At 35.7% G+C, this 19,252-nt stretch overlaps 2 protein-coding genes across 2 annotated transcripts; both read left to right on the top strand.

Annotated features, from left to right (window-relative positions):
- The first annotated feature begins 465 nt into the window (after positions 1-465).
- LOC128546161 (uncharacterized) lies at positions 466-5,574 on the top strand. The gene is made up of 4 exons (XM_053521016.1): positions 466-712; positions 4,190-4,366; positions 4,525-4,701; positions 4,919-5,574. Exons 1-4 carry the CDS (start codon positions 643-645, stop codon positions 5,023-5,025), a joined length of 531 nt encoding a protein of 176 aa, XP_053376991.1. The 5' UTR covers positions 466-642; the 3' UTR covers positions 5,026-5,574.
- Positions 5,575-6,578: 1,004 nt separating this feature from the next.
- Positions 6,579-17,146, top strand: LOC123523224 (uncharacterized). The gene is made up of 5 exons (XM_053521017.1): positions 6,579-6,637; positions 7,167-7,254; positions 9,862-9,972; positions 10,424-10,495; positions 14,039-17,146. Exons 2-5 carry the CDS (start codon positions 7,200-7,202, stop codon positions 14,122-14,124), a joined length of 324 nt encoding a protein of 107 aa, XP_053376992.1. The 5' UTR covers positions 6,579-6,637; positions 7,167-7,199; the 3' UTR covers positions 14,125-17,146.
- The last annotated feature ends 2,106 nt before the right edge of the window (positions 17,147-19,252 follow it).

Genomic DNA, 19,252 nt, shown 5'->3' with positions numbered 1-19,252 from the left:
CTGCAGGACCGAAGCATTTTCAGATGGGTAGGGGGGAGGGGGGAGGGCATTACATTATGAAAATAAGCTAAAATTGACTCGCTGTAAAAAATGCTAAGATAAGTACCATAATCGGTCAAATTATTGGGGGGGGGGGGGGGCCTGGCCCCCCTGTTGCTACGGCCCTGGTCTAAATGAGTAATGGACCAGCTATATCCAGCTGCATTTATAATATACATAATACTGATATTATAACCATTGCATGTATGAGTTGTGGCAGGATATCTAGGTGCTGGTAATGCCACAATAAGTTTGTACCAAGTTTGCCCAGATATGAGTAAGCCATTTCAAAACAGATACCTCTGTATGTCAGGCAGTAGTATTAGTATGTAAATAAAAATATCTAAAACTGTATAAATAAAGATTGATAAGGTTGTGGTGGTTTGAGTGTCTGAAGTTTAATACCTCAATGTATGTATGAAGTTGCTCAAATATATGTGAAAAGCTTTGTCATAGTAAGTGTAAAATGAACTCTATTGTCTGCTTTCAGAGTCCAGCCATGGTACAGGTCTCTGTAGATTCGCACGCAGAAGGTGGTGAGCCTGAAAACAATGTATCTGCTTCCATAATTGAGAAAGACCTGAGGAGCCCTTTGGTAATGAGATGGTTAAGGAAATCTTCAGCGGTGAAAACAACAAGAAACCCTCCAGCTGTAAAAGCACCAATAAGCCAGGTAACTAATTTTTGAAATGATTTGACATGGTAGTATTAAGGGTGCCAAATAAAGAAAATCCTAACACGACCAGCAAATAACCTACACACATGTAGAGCAAAATCTATCTTGGGTTATTCTGCAATAAACCACTCGCGTGCAAAGATGTCATCCGATCCAGTGCGTAGCACAGTCGTCAAAAGTACAGTAGTTACTATTTTTACATTGTTGATACTAGTATGTCGTGTTAGAATTGAAATAATTAGTTCCCATTAGTGTGATTTATCGTAGAATAACCCGAGTTTTTCTTTCTTATGCGAAACAATATATCACGAAGGCTTACGGCCATCGTGATATATTCTTGCACATAAGACCTCAAAACTCGGGTTATTTTACGATAAACCACGTTTGGGAACTTATTTCTTAAATACAAAAACATTTGTAAAAACATGTAAGTCCTAATTAAAGATAACAGATTTTGAAATATACTATTAAACATCATGATAGCCGTGCAATATTCCGTTGAAGTCAAAACATGTGCAGAAAAATGAATGATTTTTTAAAAAAATTCTTTGACATGGGTGGTCATTTTGTCCTTCTTTCGTGTTTATCATTTTTCCGTAATCAGTCGGAGTCACATGATTTTAAAAATTTGCATAAAAATATGAGATATACAAGATTTAAGTTTTAAATTGACAATGACATATATTAGGCGGAGACGATGTGTTTAATGTCTAAAAATATTTTGAATTAATAGTAAGTAAGTTTATTTCAATTCCAATAGGCTAGAAGCCCATGAGGACATACACATGCACAGTATATGACGAACAGTGAAATCAGCATGTATTATATAAAACATTTGTGTATATATGTGTCTACATTTGTACATTTGGAGAAGGTTACACACTAATAATAGATTAGCATTAACAGTGAAATCAGCATGTACATATATAAAACATTTGTGTATATGTGTCTACATTTTTACATTTGGAGAAGGTTACACACTAATAATAGATTAGCATAACATATATATTCATACATAGTATCTACTAATAATGAACTGAAAAATATTCCAGTCTTATAGATTAAGATATATTCCGGTCTTGAGTTGATCCTTAACGAAACGAAACAAAAGGAACAACAGACTTGATAATCATAAATCCGTTTCAAGAAATAACTACTGTGAAATATACATACATATTTAAATTACAACAGTATTTGTTTAGGCTGGAATATTTTTACGGGAAAATGAAATATTGTTACTGATACATATTTGCATTTCTTAAAGTAAAAGCATGGTATACATATGCTCCCAATTTTTTCACGACTGACTGATTTTCATTATTTAACAAATCTATAAATTTATACATATTTGGTCTTCTACAGAATTTTAATGGGATATATTGTTTCCTCAAATCATTATACAATCTACATTCAAGAACAAAATGAAATTCATCTTCTAATACATTGCAAATATGACATCGACGTTCATTTACAGGAATACTTAATGGTCTAGCCCAACGGCCTGCCTCTATAGGCCTCATATAGCAATATGTACTTACATTAGTGTATTTATGTAAATTTCAATCACATTTTCTTTCTACAGTGTAAGCTAATTTTTATGCCCCCAGCATCTACTGATGCGGGTGGCATATAGTGATTGCCCTGTCCCTTCATCCGTCCGCACGTACGAGGTTAACCAAATGGGACCGTTTCGTCTAGCGTCAATACCCCTTACTAGAATGACTTGATACTAATGCAGATGTAACCTGTGACCATTCCTCGTCTTCAGACATCACCTGACCTCAGTTTGACCTTGACCTCATTTTGGACTTTGGTTGCTTTATATGGGCCATCTCTTGGCTAACCAAATGGGACAGTTTCGTCTAGCATCAATACCCCTTACAAGAATGAATTGATACTAATATAGATGTAAACTGTGACCATTCCTCATCTTCAAACATCACCTGACCTCTGTTTGACCTTGACCTCGTTTTGAACTTAGGTGCAAAATCTACCGACAAGGATGTCACTGGGGGCATCGGGCATTTATTGAACGCAGCTCCTTGTTCATCTATATTCTTAAAACTCTGCTGAAAAGAGATTGACTGAATATAAGTTGAAGTTGTGAAAACACATTTATTCGGGAAAGGCCTAAAGTGTCCATTGGAAAACTTGTAGTATAGCTGTATATTACTTATATTATAAAAATGATTTTCATGAAGCTTTTGGGAGTTACAAAAATGTTTAATTCCCTGTTTTATGGTTGTAAACATCATGTTATCGTTGGGGCATATAATATATTTTACATATATTTATAAATTTATAGCCTCGTTTAGGAGCATTCTTTCAAAAAAATCCAAAGATGCGCAACGGGTTTGTAAGCATTGGGAAAACAACTTTCGTTTTGAAATAGGCAAATTGTTTTTGTTTATGTTTAGCTTGACTATTCAAGGAATAGTAGAACTATTGGACTCGCCCGTGTGTCAGTGTCGGCGTCCCGTTTTGGTTAAGTTTTTTTTCTTAAGCTGGTATCTCAGTAACCACTTGTGGTAATGGATTGAAAGTTCACACATTTATTCACTGTGATAAATGACTTACATTGCACAGTCTCCTTAACTCTTTTTTGCATTTTTACAAAATTATGCCCGTTTTTCAACATAGCAGTTTTTCGTTAAATTCTTATATGTAAGCAGGTATTTCAGTACCCACTAATGAGAATGGATTGAAACTTCACACGTACATTCACTATCATGATCTGACATACACTTAGCAGGTCCAATAACTTGACTTCTAAAAAAAAATATGCCCCTTCCTCCACTTAGCACTTTTGGTTAAGTTTTTGTATGTAAGCTGGTATCTCAGTATCCACTAATGGGAAAGGATTGAAACTTCACACACTTGTTCACATGCATGATATTATGCAGCGCAAAGGTTCAGTAACTCTATTTTGCATTTTTACAAAATTATGCCCCTTTTTCAACTTGAGCAGTTTTTCGTTAAATTCTTATATATGTAAGCTGGTATCTGACACTTGTCTGCTGTCATGAGCTGATAAACACTTTGCAGGTTCCATAACCCTGATTTGCATTTTTACAAAATTATGCCCCTCTTTCGACTTGTATTCATTCAATCAACAAGGCTGTTGAATAGTTGAGCGTTGTTGTCCTCTGACAGGTCTTGTTTGGTTATTCTTGAACATATTCATGACTTTGGTCAGAACCAATGCAGTGGGTCATATTTTCAGTAATTATGAAGTCTCAGCTACAGACCCTGGTTTTCCTATTATACTCGTTCAGGTGTTAGTAGTTGACCTTTGATATACTTTATGTACCTCACACGGTATTCAGAAGTTTAATTTGTTGTGTGGTTCGTGTGTCTACACCTAATACCTCATAATGTATGTATGAGGACTGAACAGAATATGTGTAAAGCTTTGTCAAGTTGGATACTTCTGTATGTACATGTGTATAAAGATACTTATTAACTGTTTTTTAGAGTCCAGCCATGGTAGCTCTGTAGATTCGCACACAGACTGTAATGATCCTGAAAACAATGCATCCACTTTCATTATTGAGAAAGGCCAAGAGCCCTTTAGTAATGAGGTGGATAAAAAACTCTTCAGGGGTGAAAGCAACAAGAAGCCCTCCAGCCCTGAAAGCACCAATAAGCCAGGTAACTGTTCCTTTTGAAATGATCTGACATGGTAGTATTAATATACATTTAATATGTACCTCACACTGTATTCAGAAGTTTAATTTGTTGAATGGTTTGTGTGTCTACACATAATACCTCAAAATGTATGTATAAAGATACTTAAGGTCTGTTTTCAGAGTCCAGCCATGGTAGCTCTGTAGATTCGCACACAGACTGCAATGATCCTGAAAACAATGCATCCACTTTCATTATTGAGAAAGACCAGGAGCCCTTTGGCAATGAGATGGATAAGGATCTCTTCAGCGGTGAAAGCAACAAGAAGCCCTCCAGCCCTGAAAGCACCAATAAGCCAGGTAACTGTTCCTTTTGAAATGATTTGACATGGTAGTATTAATATACATTTAATATGTACCTCACACTGTATTCAGAAGTTTAATTTGTTGTGTGGTTTGTGTGTCTACAAGTAATACCTCATAATGAATGTAAGAAGTTGAACAAAATATATGTATACATAGCTTTGTGAAAGGAGATACTTCTGTATGTATAAAGATACTTAATGTCTGTTTTCAGAGTCCAGCCATGGTAGCTCTGTAGATTCGCACACAGACTGCAATGATCCTGAAAACAATGCATCCACTTTCATTATTGAGAAAGACCAGAAGTCCCTAGGGCTTTGATATTTGTAATGTAGCATCATCTAGAGGTCCTCTACCAGGATTGTTAAAATAATGCCCCTAGGGTCAAATATGGACCTGCCCTTTGGGTCACATGATATACATAGACTTATGTAGGGAAAAAGTTGAAAATCTTCTTGTCCAAAACCACGGTTCCTAGGGTTTTGATATTTGGTATGTAGCATCATATATAAAGGTTTTCTACCAAGATTGTTCCAGATGCTGCTACTCTCTTGTATATATGTAAAAAGTGTAAGGAAAGTTCTTTTCAATTAGAATAGTAATACAGTGACAGCATTAGTAATAGTGGAAAACTAAGACAAATATAGCTTTTTATTCATATTAAATGATGATATGTTTACATATTGCAATGCAGTAGTTTCGTTAATTTCAGATGTTCTTTCCTGCAAAATTAGTACTTATTCTGTACTCAGAAATTTTTAACTTTTGAAAATAAACAGGCATGTCTTTTTAATTGATTTCATGACTGATCTTATCTTATCAGTTTTACAATGCAAACTGAACTACTGAAAATATAAAACAAAACAAATTTCTTCTAAATTATATTGCAGCATATATGACAGTTGTTATTTAGACTGCAAGAGGCCTGTCTTATTTATACCACGGTCACATATACGGCGCGGATAGCTACGTCTAGCTACGGATATAAACGTAGTAACCCGTATCGATCCGTACCTGAGCCGTACGGGTTAGTACGGATTGATACGGATTACTACGTTAAGGTACGGCTCAGGTACGGATCGCTACGGGTTTCTACGTTTCTATCCGTGGCTAGACGTAGCTATCCGCGTCGTATGTGTGACTGGGGTATAAGGCTGAAAGAGGCCTACCTCAGTAATATTAAATTTGATAAAAAAAATGCTATTTTGTACAAAAATCAAGTATGAATAAGAACAAATTTTCACAGAACGTCATATGTCTGTCTGAACTCTTCTAGTAGTAAAACATAAAATGTCTTTCAGTGAATAGTATGGATCTTTCTTATTGTCTGTTAATCTCACTAAAGAAATACAGCGGTTTGCTAAACTGTAACAAATTTTCTTTACACTCTTTTCATCATTATAACTAGAAAGATGGTAAAATTAAGCTGATAGGGACAATTGAGGCCAATATTTATTGATCTATGACCAGCTTAGCTCTGTGAACACAATTGTTTTTGTTGTGGAAAATTGGACTTTGATCAGGGAAAAGTCAGAAAAGTTTATTTTCTCAGCTTTGTGGGAACCCTGTAAAATGGAAATGATTTGAGATTGTAGTATTGATATACATTTATGTACCTCACACTGTATATAAAAGTTTAACTTGTTTTGTGGTTCATGTGTCTACACATAATACCTCATAATGTACGTATGAAGTTGTACAAAATAAGTGTTAAACTTTGTCAAAGTGATTGTATAAAAATACTAAATACTAAATTGTTTTCAGAGTCCAGCCATGGTAGCTCTGTAGATTTGCACACAGAAGGCGATCATCCTGACAACAATGCACCCACTTCCATACTTGAGAAAGTCCAGGAGCCCTTTGGTGATTGATAAGGAAAACTCTTCAGCAGTGAAAGCAGTTTATAAGAAGTCCTGCAGCCATGAAAAACAAGGTAACCTGTTCCTAGTGTTAACATTCTAGTTAAAATAGCTCTGCTACATTGTGACGATTGATCTTTGCAATTTTGTGTCTTGGTCATTCGTCTCCAACCTCTGATTAGATAGGGAAAGTTGTTGTCAATTACTTGCTGAGAGAAAGGTTACTACTAATTAAGAGACCCAAGAAAACTAGAATAGGTTAACAACTCGCCAGTATATAGTTTTGTTTTATTGCTGAAAAACAGACGTTAACCCTCAAAACACAAAACAAGGAGAGAGTTTCAAATAAGGATTCAGCTTCCTACTCAGTCCTGTATTTTAATATATGTACATGTTGTAAATGAATTGTGATTAATAGAATATAGTAATGTTTAAAACAAGCACAAAACAAATCTATATTTACATGCTTATAATAATCACAGTGTGTGACTGCCATTCTCTAAGAAACATTCAGCGCCATATACAGCAAGAAACTAAATTTGTTGTTTCTGTGTTCAAAAAATAATTTGGTACAATATTTCTAGAATGTGTTTTCTGTTACAGTTAAATTGTGGGGAACCATAACTGTTATAAAAGATGAGCAGGAATGTAATGCATTTGCAATGTGTTCTACAGTTTTGGCACTTGGAAGGTTAGTATACTAAAAGCATTATTTCCAGCACCTTCAAGCATTTGAAAGAAGCTGCAAAAATATCTGTTTATTATTATGGTCCTTTATGGACAAAAAAAATGTTCTTAATGTAAATAACCTTGAACTTTTTACACTTAAGCTGTTTACTCAAGATTGCTTATATTATACTATCAAGCACTGAGAATAGTCTAGCACACTGCACTGACAGCTCTTGTTACTTTTCTTATCATAAATGGAGAGAGCATTTGTCAGATTATGTGATAATTCATTGTGTTCAGGTTTTTAAAATTCCAATGCATGATCTAATGACATAATAGCGCAAAATGCTGCTCTTCTTGAGGTTTTGCTCCAAGTTAAGATGAGCGAACTAGGGTCATCACAACCCTCCTGTTATTGAAAAGTGGCACATTATAATTGTAGATGTTAAACCTGTTGAACATATATTTGTTGTTTACTTCAATGTAGTAAGGATTAAGTCAGTTGCAGCTATAGATTGTCAGTAAATGCATCTTTGCTTTTCAGCAAAGTATTTCTATGGCCTGGAAAGTGAGCATATTAAATTCACACTGTCCGTCCATGCATGCATCCTTCTGTGTAAATTCTTGGCGGGGCTGTAACTCTGCCATCTATAAACGGATTTTGCAATAACTTGGCATAAATGACAATGACAATTTCTTTATTGATATATAGGCCACCGGCCAAAAACAACATAATGTTTATACAAGTATTATTATGCTTATGTACAGAGCAGTGTAAATTTTACAAGTAGGTTTCAAACAATATAATATCAAACATATACACTTAATTTCACATCATAGTCATATCCTTTCCATCTTTGAGTACTATTTATATGATCTGCGAACTGTTTAGGAATTATAACTATATCTTCTATAATGTTTTGCTTTTTTATGCCCCCCATCCGTCCGTCCGTTCAAACAATGGAATGACCACCTAATACATGAATCGTATGGGCATCCGTCCATTCGTACAAGATTAACCAAATGGGACCGTTTAGTCTAGCATCAATACCCCTAACTAGAATGACTTGATACTAATGCAGATGGAACCTGTGACCATTCCTCAACTTCAGACATCACCTGACCTCAGTTTGACCTTGACCTTGAACTTGACCTCGTTTTGAACTTAGGTTGCTTTGTATCGACAAGGATGCCACCGGGGGCATCGAGCGTTTATTGAACGCAGCTCCTTTTTTAAATTACATGTATAATTTGTAATACAATTTCTAGTGTTTATTTGAACTTTTACCTAGGTCGAAAAAAGATATTTGCAAGTTCTGTATATCTCAGTATTTTAATTCAACCGATGTGAAATTTTAACCAGTAGCCTTCAATGAAGCGAAACAGAAAGGCATACTAACTAAACAGAACACAAAATATAGTAGGTAAAATGTGTACATATTAAAAAAATAATATCGCTTTATATCTTTAGATACTGCATGGTTCCCTTTAATGGAAAAGGGTACAAATATGTACATGTATATTATTTGTTTAACAATTGGACAACTAGTAATTACATAATTCTACACGAAATCAATTTAAATATATACATACATCTACATCATCTGATATGCTAAGTTTTTACATTTGGACAATATTGTGGAAATTCACTGGTAGTTACATAATTATACAAGAAATCAGTGTAACATCTGTAACATCTGGTATGTTAAGATCTTAGTCGTACTCACTACATGTGCAGTCACATATGTATAGTTTGAGCTAACTTCTTAGCTCCGATCTGGGTTTAAATGCATAGTATACAAAGTATGCTAAATTTTTCAACACATTTTCTGATCTTGAGCTAAGCAATATATTAAATTTATTTATATTTGGCAAACCCAATATTTACGTGGTATATACTGTTCTCTTAAAGCTGTGTAAGCTTTAAAAATTAAAACAAAAATGAACTTCGGACTCAATACAGTTCTCCTTTTGACATATTTCACAAATTCTTTCCTATCTAGGAATATTTCTATATCTTCCTCTTTCTATACCAAGATCATGGTTTTATATTCTTAGTTTGGCCAATGTACTTCTTAATTTTCTTATATTTATCATATTAAGATAGTCTTCATGTTCAAAATTTGTTTTGAAACTGCTGTAACACAGAAGTTTAGAGCTGCTTGTTATATTTGCTGTCCAAACTTGGAAAAATTGGTCTTTTAGTCTTTGTATAAATACTTGTATGAATTGCTTTTCTTCACTTACATACTGATTGTGCCAAACATAGCCAAATCCATTTCTCGTAAGTAGGTTTTTGATTTCAGATGCCTGGTTGTTATGACCTTGATCATCCATATGTAGTAACATATGGTAACATTTTTTTTACTAATCTATGATCTTTCATATTTTAAAGATTTGAAGCAATATTGCTTGTTTTATTGTTTTATTGCTGTAATATGCTACTTGATAATATGTTCACCATAAGAAGATAACGTATCATGATCAAGGCCCAGACCCCTAGCTCCAAGGTCAAGGTCACACTAAGAAGTAGTCAATAGGTCAATAATGCTTCGGGGACATTTGTCAATAGTGACAGCTCTTGTTCGGAAATATATCAACATGGTTAACTCTTTTTATTTAATTACAGGTGGTCACATTTCACAACGAGACAAAGTTCTTCGAAGGGCGTTACTTAAAGCAAATGATATATTCACTGTAGGAAGAAGACTATTCAAATCGAAATACCCACTTGTACATGGTAAATTTTCATTCCTGAAATGTCTTGAATGTTTTCTTTTTTACGGACAACACAGTGGTAAATTTGTTAATTTGCTCATCAGTGAGATCAAAGACAGTAGGGCAAGTTCAAGTTGGTACCACCTAAGAAACACAAGAAAAGGTTAAAGTTTTTTCACAAGCCTCTGTCCAGAGTAAAGTTTGGCAGGGTGGCAATATTTCAAAGATCTGTCTTATGACATTTTAGGATCATTGTATTGTAAGGTAGACCCAAGATAAAAGTTGCTGCAAAAGTTTTGCGAAGGCCTAGCTTTTTTGGCTTAAACAAATTTAATATGGAGATTTTTTTTTATCAGCAAGAGACAGTTCTACCAGTTTGCCTATTGATTTATACATACATTTCATGTCTTATTGATGTATGTTAAAACAAAATGCTTTAGGAAGATTTAATTCAGGTTTTTTGTATGTTTCAGTTCCTGTAGATAGCGGAATTGCAGCTGCAGCATCCAGGGAAGTGCCTAAGCATGGGGAAGATCCTTCTCAAGGTAAATTGATAGGAAAATTATATTGTTCTTTCTTGACTGACCAACATCTATTTCCTTCTATGGCTTTAAACACTTTTTCTATGTAGAAGTACCTTATTAAGTATGCGTAATGTTTGCCAAAAATTACATGTTGAAATAGACCTCGTAATGTTTGTGGGTTGTAAACACCTATAACACACAGCTTGTTAATTGGGTAAAAAAATGTAAAACAATACCATTCTTCATAATCTAAAACCATTTCTATCGATTTGCATTTTGGTTTAGCTCCAATATACAGTTTGATATGGAAAAGTAATGAAATTTGTTGTAAGTTACTTACATGCTAGTTGAAGTAAAGAATCTCATTTTGTTTGGTGAAGTTTTTTTATGCCCCAGAAGGTGGGCATGTTAAAATTGCACTGTCCATCCATCTTTGCATCCAGTAAATTCTTGTCTGGGCTGCAACTCTTCCATCTATAAAGGGATTTTGAAATAACCTGGCATAAATGTTAACCATAATGAGACGATGTGTCGTGCACAAGACTTGGACCCCTAGCTCAAAGGTCAAGGTCACAGATGTCAAAGGTTAACATGGTCTGTTTCATGTCCGGTCCATAACTCTGCCATCCATGAAGGGATTTTGAAACAACTTGGCATAAATGTTAACCATAATGAGATGATGTGTCATGCGCAAGACCCAGACCCCTAGCTCCAAAGTCAATGTCACACTTATAAGTCAAATTTTAACAGGGTATATTTTGTGTCTGGTCTGTAATTCTTCCATTCATAAAGGGATTTTGAAATTACTTAGCATAAATGTTCCTCATAATGAGACGATGTGTCATGAGCAAGACTCCACCCCTCGCTCCAAGGTCAAGGTCACACTTTAAGGTCAAATGTTAACATAGTCTGTTTCTTGTCCGGTCCATAACTCTGTCATTGATGAAGGGATTTTGAAATTACATGTACTTGGCATAAATGTTCCCTATAATAAGATGAGGTATCATGTGCTTGACCCAGATTCCTAGCTCCAAGGTCAAGGTCACACTTTGAAGGTGTTTCTTGTCTGGTCCAGAACTCCATTTATCAAGGGATTTGAAAATAATTTGACACAAATGTTATCCATATTGAGAAGATGTGCTACGCGTATGACCGAGGCCTCATAAATCAAGGTCAGGGTCTCAAAATGATATGTGAATTTGCGCATACAACTGTGGCATTCTTGGGTCTACTTCGGGGCTTCACCGATAGTGACAGCTCTTGTTTATGCTTGGTTTTTTAGCTTACCCAAGCCAAAGGCTCAAGGTCAGCTTTTGTGACTGTTTGATGTCCGGAGTTCATCGTGCGTCGTCCGTCTGTCAACAATTTCTGAAAAATCTTCTTCTTCAAAACAACTGGGCAATTTACACCAAACTCCACAGGAATAATCCTTGGGTGGCCGTCTTTAAAAATTGATCAAAGTATTAAAATCCATGCAGAACTTTGGTTGCTATGGCAACCGAAAGGACAATCTTTAAAAATCTTCTAGTCCAATACTGTTAAGCGCAAAGCCTTGATATTTGGCATCATCTAATTATGCTCTATGAAGATTGTTCAAATTATGCCCCTGGGGTGAAAAGAGGCACCATACCAAGAGTTCCGCTTAAGTCGGTGCTAGGGGCTGTCAGTCTGTCATTCTGTCGGTCTGTCAGTCTGTCGGTCTGTCGGTCTGTCCGCAATGTTCGTGTCCGGTCCATATCTTTGTCATCGATGGATGGATTTTCAAATAACTTGGCATGAATGTGAACCACAGTAAGACGACATGTCATGCGCAAGACCCAGGTCCGTAGCTCAAAGGTCAAGGTCACACTTAGACGTTAAAGGATAGTGCATTGATGGGCGTGTCCGGTCCATATCTTTGTCATCTATGGAGGGATTTTCAAATAACTTGGCATGAATGTGTACCACAGTAAGAGGACGTGTCATGCACAAGACCCAGGTCCGTAGCTCAAAGGTCAAGGTCACACTTAAACGTTAAAGGATAGTGCATTGATGGGCGTGTCCGGTCCATATCTTTGTCATCGATGGATGGATTTTCAAATAACTTGGCATGAATGTGTACCACAGAAAGACGACGTGTCGCGTGCAAGACCCAGGTCCGTAGCTCAAAGGTCAAGGTCACACTTAGACGTTAAAGGATAGTGCATTGATGGGCGTGTCCGGTCCATATCTTTGTCGTCCATCGATGGATTTTCAAATAATTTGGCATGAATGTGTACCACAGTAAGACGACGTGTGGCAAGCAAGACCCAGGTCCGTAGCTCAAAGGTCAAGGTCACACTTAGACGTTAAAGGTCATTTTTCATGATAGTGCATTGATGGGCGTGTCCGGTCCATATCTTTGTCATTCATGCATGGATTTTAAAATAACTACGCATGAATGTGTGGCACAGTAAGACGACGTGTCGTGCGCAAGACCCAGCTCCGTAGGTCAAAGGTCCTAAACTCTAACATCGGCCATAACTATTCATTCAAAGTGCCATCGGGGGCATGTGTCATCCTATGGAGACAGCTCTTGTTCCAGATTTTATTATTACAAAGACTTGTATAGGAAGAACCATCAAAACTCTTTTTGTCTGAAACTACAAGGCCTTGTGTTTTGATATTTTGTATGTGGCATTATTTTGTGGTCCTCTACCAAGATTATTAACATTTTGCTCCTGAAGTAAAAAATGGCCTTGTCCGGGGTCACACATTTTACATTGACTAAAAAAGGAAAATACTTTGAAACCTTCTGGTCTGAAGCTACAAGGCCTAGGCATTATATTTGATAAGTAGCATTGCCTAGTGGTCCTCCACCAAGATTTTTCAAATTATGCCCCAGGGGTGAACAGTAGCCCTTCCCAAGGGGGGCCACAAGGTCATTATTACCTCCAGTACCAAAAAGGTTAACTTGGAAAAGCATGGGGATTGGACCCTCAGTCTTAGACTAGATGTTGGTCCTGACCAATAAAAGTGTCTGAGGGCAAAGTTCATGGTCACACTGACCTGTAGTACCAAAAAAGCTTATAACATAACAATGGTTAGGGCTAGGACCTTAAAACTTATTAGGGATATTGGTCCTGACTAGCAGATATGTACTCGAGGGCAGATGTCATGGTCTATTTCACCATGACCTTTTACTACCAGAAAGATTGTAAACTCTGCAATTTTGGGGATAGGATATTTCAAACTTACAAGGATGTTGGTCCAGGCCAATTGGTGACCCTGAGCCTGAGGGCAAAGGTCAAGATCACCATGACCTTTAGTATCAAATAACATGATTCAGGTGAGCGCTATAGGGCCAGAATGGCCCTCTTGTTAATTATCAGACTTGTCCACTCTATAACTGGCCAATAGAATTTGAACTGTTACTTAGTGTTCATGACCATGGTGTCAAGACATTACGCAGAGTGTATGTCTCAGCCAGCTTAGATGAGGGTTATACGTGTGTCTACAACTATTGACTTATAATGTATTTATGAAGTTTATACAAATGTGTGTGGATACCTGTGTATTTACAAAGGACCTGTTAATTGTTTTCAGAGTCAAGCCATAGTAGCACTGAAGAGTCCCACAAAGGCAAGCCTTCTAGACAACACCAAGGTACCATTGGGCCTTATAGGCAATGAGGATCCTTCTGGTCATGAAGGTGTTACGATGCAAGAGTAGCAGAGATCCCTGATTTCAACAGTGATGAGCAGCCCTCAAGCTATCAAAGTGACAAAGAATACTCTCTTAGTGAAAGCGAGAAGGAGGCCTCTGACCATAAAAGTAATCTGGAGCCTCTTGACTTAGAAAGTATTGATGCCAGTGTAAACGATCCTGATGTATATATACTGTAATCTGTATATGTGGAAATCTTGTGAATTTGCTATTCGGGCTATTACATTACATTTAGCCATAGTTTGACTGATATATTGTTGTGCTTACAAACTGTAACAGCCAAGATTCTTACTTGCCAAATTTTACAATTATACACTTTTTAGAATAAAAGTTATCGATACAAGAAAATTACTTAGTTTCCTTGGGGTTTTATTTTTTTCTATGTAGAGGATTAAAGATCTTTATGTGAGAATGAATGTGGATATACCAGCCATTTTTTCCAAGGGCTGTACAGTTAAAAGTGTGTTTATTCTGATGAAATTGTATTCTCAAATTAAGTGTCTTGATGTCATGTTTTTAAACTACATGTATTCATTAAATGCATACTTACAATACTATATTGTTTTGTAGCTTGACTTACGAAGACAAAGTAGAGCTATTACACTTGCCTTGGGGTCTGCGTCACTGTTGGTTAAGTTTTTTGTTAAAGTCTAAAATCTCTGTTAATATTAACTCATTAATACCTGGAGCCATATCTCCACTTAATTACTGTTACCAATTTTCCAGTACATTCCTAAGCCACTAATTCATTTATCTGCTCTGTATGCCTGTGGATTTTCACCAATAATCGATAAGGTCTCTGGATTCTTTGGTCAATATTACGGACATACATCTGTTTACCGTAACTTATTGACACATTCTAATGATCAAGAAGACTGAAACTTTCAAAACTGATAGGGAAATTTATGATCTATTCAATGATGTAAAATTTTCTAATACTTTAATATACAAAAGCATTTTACAGGTCAAATGAATCCACATAAATATGGAAAACTGCAGTATTCAAGAAGAATTGGACTTAGAAAAACAGCCATTATTTGATAGTTTTATATTTATTCTTCTATTGCTAAAATTTAAAACCAATGGCATTATGCAAGAAAAGAATTATATTTTATGTAATAGAATTAAAACTACTGAAATGGAAAAACACTGTAGTATATTATAGAAAGTGAAGATAAACATGCAATATCTAGAAGCAACTTTCTAATTCAGATATTTAGTGATGAATAGATTGAAAATACATGTTCAAATAATAAATATTTTGATTGTTTCCGGGTAATATTAGTCTTTTCTGTGAAATATTTTCATTGGTAGAAATTGCTAGAAAGAACTAAAAACGTTTAACAGCAGTCCAACCGTTAATATTGTTACAAACGTAAAATCACGTCACGCGGCATACAGTACTATCATTCAGAGAGCGCATTTCTACAATCCTCAGCATACACGTCTATCATCTTTCGACGGATAAATACGACATGCGGTACTCGATAAGAGTTGAAACGAACGCAAAAGTGCGATTTGCGTCCTTAATTAGTTAAAGCTATCAGAGTCTGCACAACAATCTCAATAACTCTGACTTGAATTTTAACAGAGTTGTGCCCCTTTTAGCCCTTAAAATGTGATGGAAGTGGGTGCATTGTTTTCAGGTTCATATTTACTATCAAAGTCTTTGCCAGGTTAAGGAATCCTCATAACTCTATTTTGATTTTTTGACAGATTTATGCCTCTTCTAAATTACAGATTTTTGGTAAAGTTTTTTGTTAGTCTATTATCTTGAATACTTTCAAAGGCATTAAGTCGCAACTTGAAATGATTCTTTACTATCAACATCACCATGGAAAGCAATTTCCTTAGGTCAGTTTTGATTTTTAGAGTGATGCCATTTTTATAACTTTTATTAGAAATTTCCATTAAAGAATTTTTACAATGTTCAATAATTTAATAGTACACTACCAAAGATATTCAACTGTACCATGGCATACATATTTAATAGATCCTTTGTTAGTTAGTCCCTCTGTTTCAAAACTTGTTTGCTCAAAATCTTTTGAATGGATTAATAGATTGAATTATTTTGGTACACAGGTATATATCCGCAATGCGCAGGTAAAGTTAAATTTTTTGCCAATAACTTTTGACAGAGGTGTAGCTTCTTTATGAATGAACATTTAGTTAGTCTGTCTGTGTCAAAACTTGTCCGCTCAATAATTTTTAAAAGGATAATGGATTTGTTACAAAGTAACCATAAAATGCAGTCAAAGTTCAATTTTGGCTCTGGTGCAATAATTTTGACAGAGTTATGGCCCCTTTTCAATTGTTCTGATAAGTAAATGTGCTGAATAACACTTGAAAATTTTTATTCAAATTTTATGTGCTAAGCAATTTTATGGGAGATAGATTTAAATTTTGAAAATACTTTGTAGTAATTTAAAGCTAGATTTTAATGGAGTTCAGTTATCATTTCATGACTGTAATTTTCATTGTTTTCTTAAAAGCTTTTCTATGACTAAAACTGAACTAAATACTTATTTAACTTCTGTGCAACATGTGCAAAAATCAAAGGTGAGGATGCCTGTTTAGTCGTAGGATGTATGTCTAACATAAAGTTTCATAAAATTACATATCAGGCAATAACAGGTAAAGCCAATATATTCATTACTTAGTGTATAAATTTTAGTTTGTGACAGAGATAATGTTGTGATTTTACATATAGCTTTGGTGTTGGTTTAGCTTTTGGAGACTGATTTAATGGATTCAAACCTTACAAATGAAGCAAAACATGTGCAGTAGTAGATGAAGAGAAACACCTTTCACGTGAATGAATTCGAATATTTTATAATTCATTACTGTCTCCATAATATAATGTAGAAGTTATTATTTGCATTTGTTACAACATTATTTAGTGACAGATTTGTTAGGATGTTTTGTAATGTTTCCACTTGGTTTCATGTTGTTCACGTTACTAAATGCAATTGAAAATTTTAAGAATCATTTTTGTTTTTCTTACATTGATATATTCAGTCACCAAATATTCATGAGGACAATTTAGATCTGCATTGGTTTGTTTATTTGGGTTTTACACCTGTTTTCAGCAGTAGTTCAATGCTACATTCCACTGGTCAGTTAACTAGTCAAGTTTTCCTGTGTTTCTTGAATAGTATCAACTTCTGTCGACAAGTCAATGGCAACTTCCTCACATGAATATGGGAGAAGAATGAACAATAGAATTCCTATCTCGTCTTGCCCTGTTTGTTCTCCAATCTGTATTAGCTGAACTTTTATACGCCCGAAGGGCCGTATTATATTATAGCCCCAGTGTCCGTCTGCTAGCAATTTCGTGTCCGCTCTGTAACTAGTGACCACATGAAGGATTTCGAACAAACTTGGCACAAATGTTCACCACATCGAGACGACGTGCAGAGGGCATGTTTTGGATGGCAGGCTTGAAGGTCAGTGTCACAGGGGTCAAAGTTCATATGGCTTTGTTTCGTGTCCGCTCTAACTCTTGAACATCTTGAAGGATTTTAAAGAAATCCCTTTTTGTTCACTTACAATATTTTTTTTTAATTACTTCCATTTTATGTTACTATAAATAGCTTATTTTGTAACTTTTTATTATTGACCATAGGGAAAAACTGAGACCACTTGTTTGTGTATATTTAGGTGTATATTTATATATCTGTATCTAGTAAGGATGTTTTTGTGGACTTGGGGATTTTTAAAAAAAAATCCCTCCCTTTGTTTTGGTTCTGTCCTTTGGGTTTCAACAGTCAAGTTCATTAAATTTTGCTCCCCTCCTTTGATATAACCCTTCGGGCGTAGTTTGTCCCGCTTGGCGGAGCTCTTGTTCTGAAATGTCTCTGAATATGCTGCCTTAATGTTCGTACGGACCATATAATCTCAAACAATGGAAAACCGTACAGTTACCAGTGAATATAAGAAAAATAAGACTCCATGCTGATATATAATTTTTATTAGTCCACTACCTTTCGGGGACTTTAGGTTTGCTCGATGTCCGTCTGTCCGTCCGTCCAATTGTCCGTCCATCTGATATTTCTGTCTGGTGTAAATCATTGTAATCCATGGAGGGATTTTAAAATAACTTGTCACAAATGATTACAGTTGCAAGATGATGTGTCGTGCGCAAAATCCAGGCCTGTATGTTGTCAATGATCCGCCCTTTTAAGGTCGATCCACACCTTAGGACCGGAATGTAGAAACTTGACGGAAAAGTATGAAATTTGGCTCAGTGGTAGATCAAACTCTATATTTCCAGAATATATGTATTTCTTTATTTGACGTTTGTGCGTCCACGTCAATAGCGCCATCTGTTGACACCCGAATTTTCACATCAGTTGTTTGTTTTTCTGTCATAATTTCCCTAATATATTAGTAATTTCATTTTTCTTTTCGATCCCGCGTTTAGCTCAATAGGTAGAGCGTCGGTCTACGGATCGCGGGGTCGTGAGTTCGATCCTCTGGCGGGGCGTATGTTCTCCGTAACGATTTCATAAAAGACATTGTGTCTGAAATCATTCGTCCTCCACCTCTGATTCGTGTGAGGAAGTTGGCTGTTACTTGCGGAGAATAGGTTTGTACTGGTACAGAATCCAGGAACACTGGTTAGGTTAACTGCCCGCCGTTACATAACTAAAATACTGTTGAAAAACGGCGTTAAACCCAAAACAAACATTTTTCTTTTCGATTGCACATTGAGTTGTCTGTACCTATGTTTGTGACAAAATTTAAATGTATTTAGCACATTACAAGACCGTCATTTTTGTTAAAACAGATTGGCTCACGCCGAAATCGTTACAATATTTGTAAGTGCAAGTTTATATATTTTGTCCTATAACATTTTTTTCCGTGCGGTCAAAGTGTTCTATGTTTTTAAACAGTCTGCTCTGCGTCCGCTCTTTAAAATTAACAAATAAAAAAGGCATGTGTTCTCGTTGGATCTTTTGGAAAAAAAAAAAAAAAAAAAAAAAAAAAGCTTTGAAAATTATAGTTAAATGCCGAAAAGCGCGACGCGTTAGATTGTAGAAACCATGACGTTACCGTGCTACATACGTTCCGTTAATACAGTGTAACAGAATA

This window comes from Mercenaria mercenaria, chromosome 13, assembly GCF_021730395.1.
Source record: "Mercenaria mercenaria strain notata chromosome 13, MADL_Memer_1, whole genome shotgun sequence".
In the NCBI taxonomy this organism is placed as follows: domain Eukaryota; kingdom Metazoa; phylum Mollusca; class Bivalvia; order Venerida; family Veneridae; genus Mercenaria; species Mercenaria mercenaria.
The sequence above is the reverse complement of the archived record's forward strand: the minus strand, read 5'-3'. Positions and strand labels throughout refer to the sequence as shown.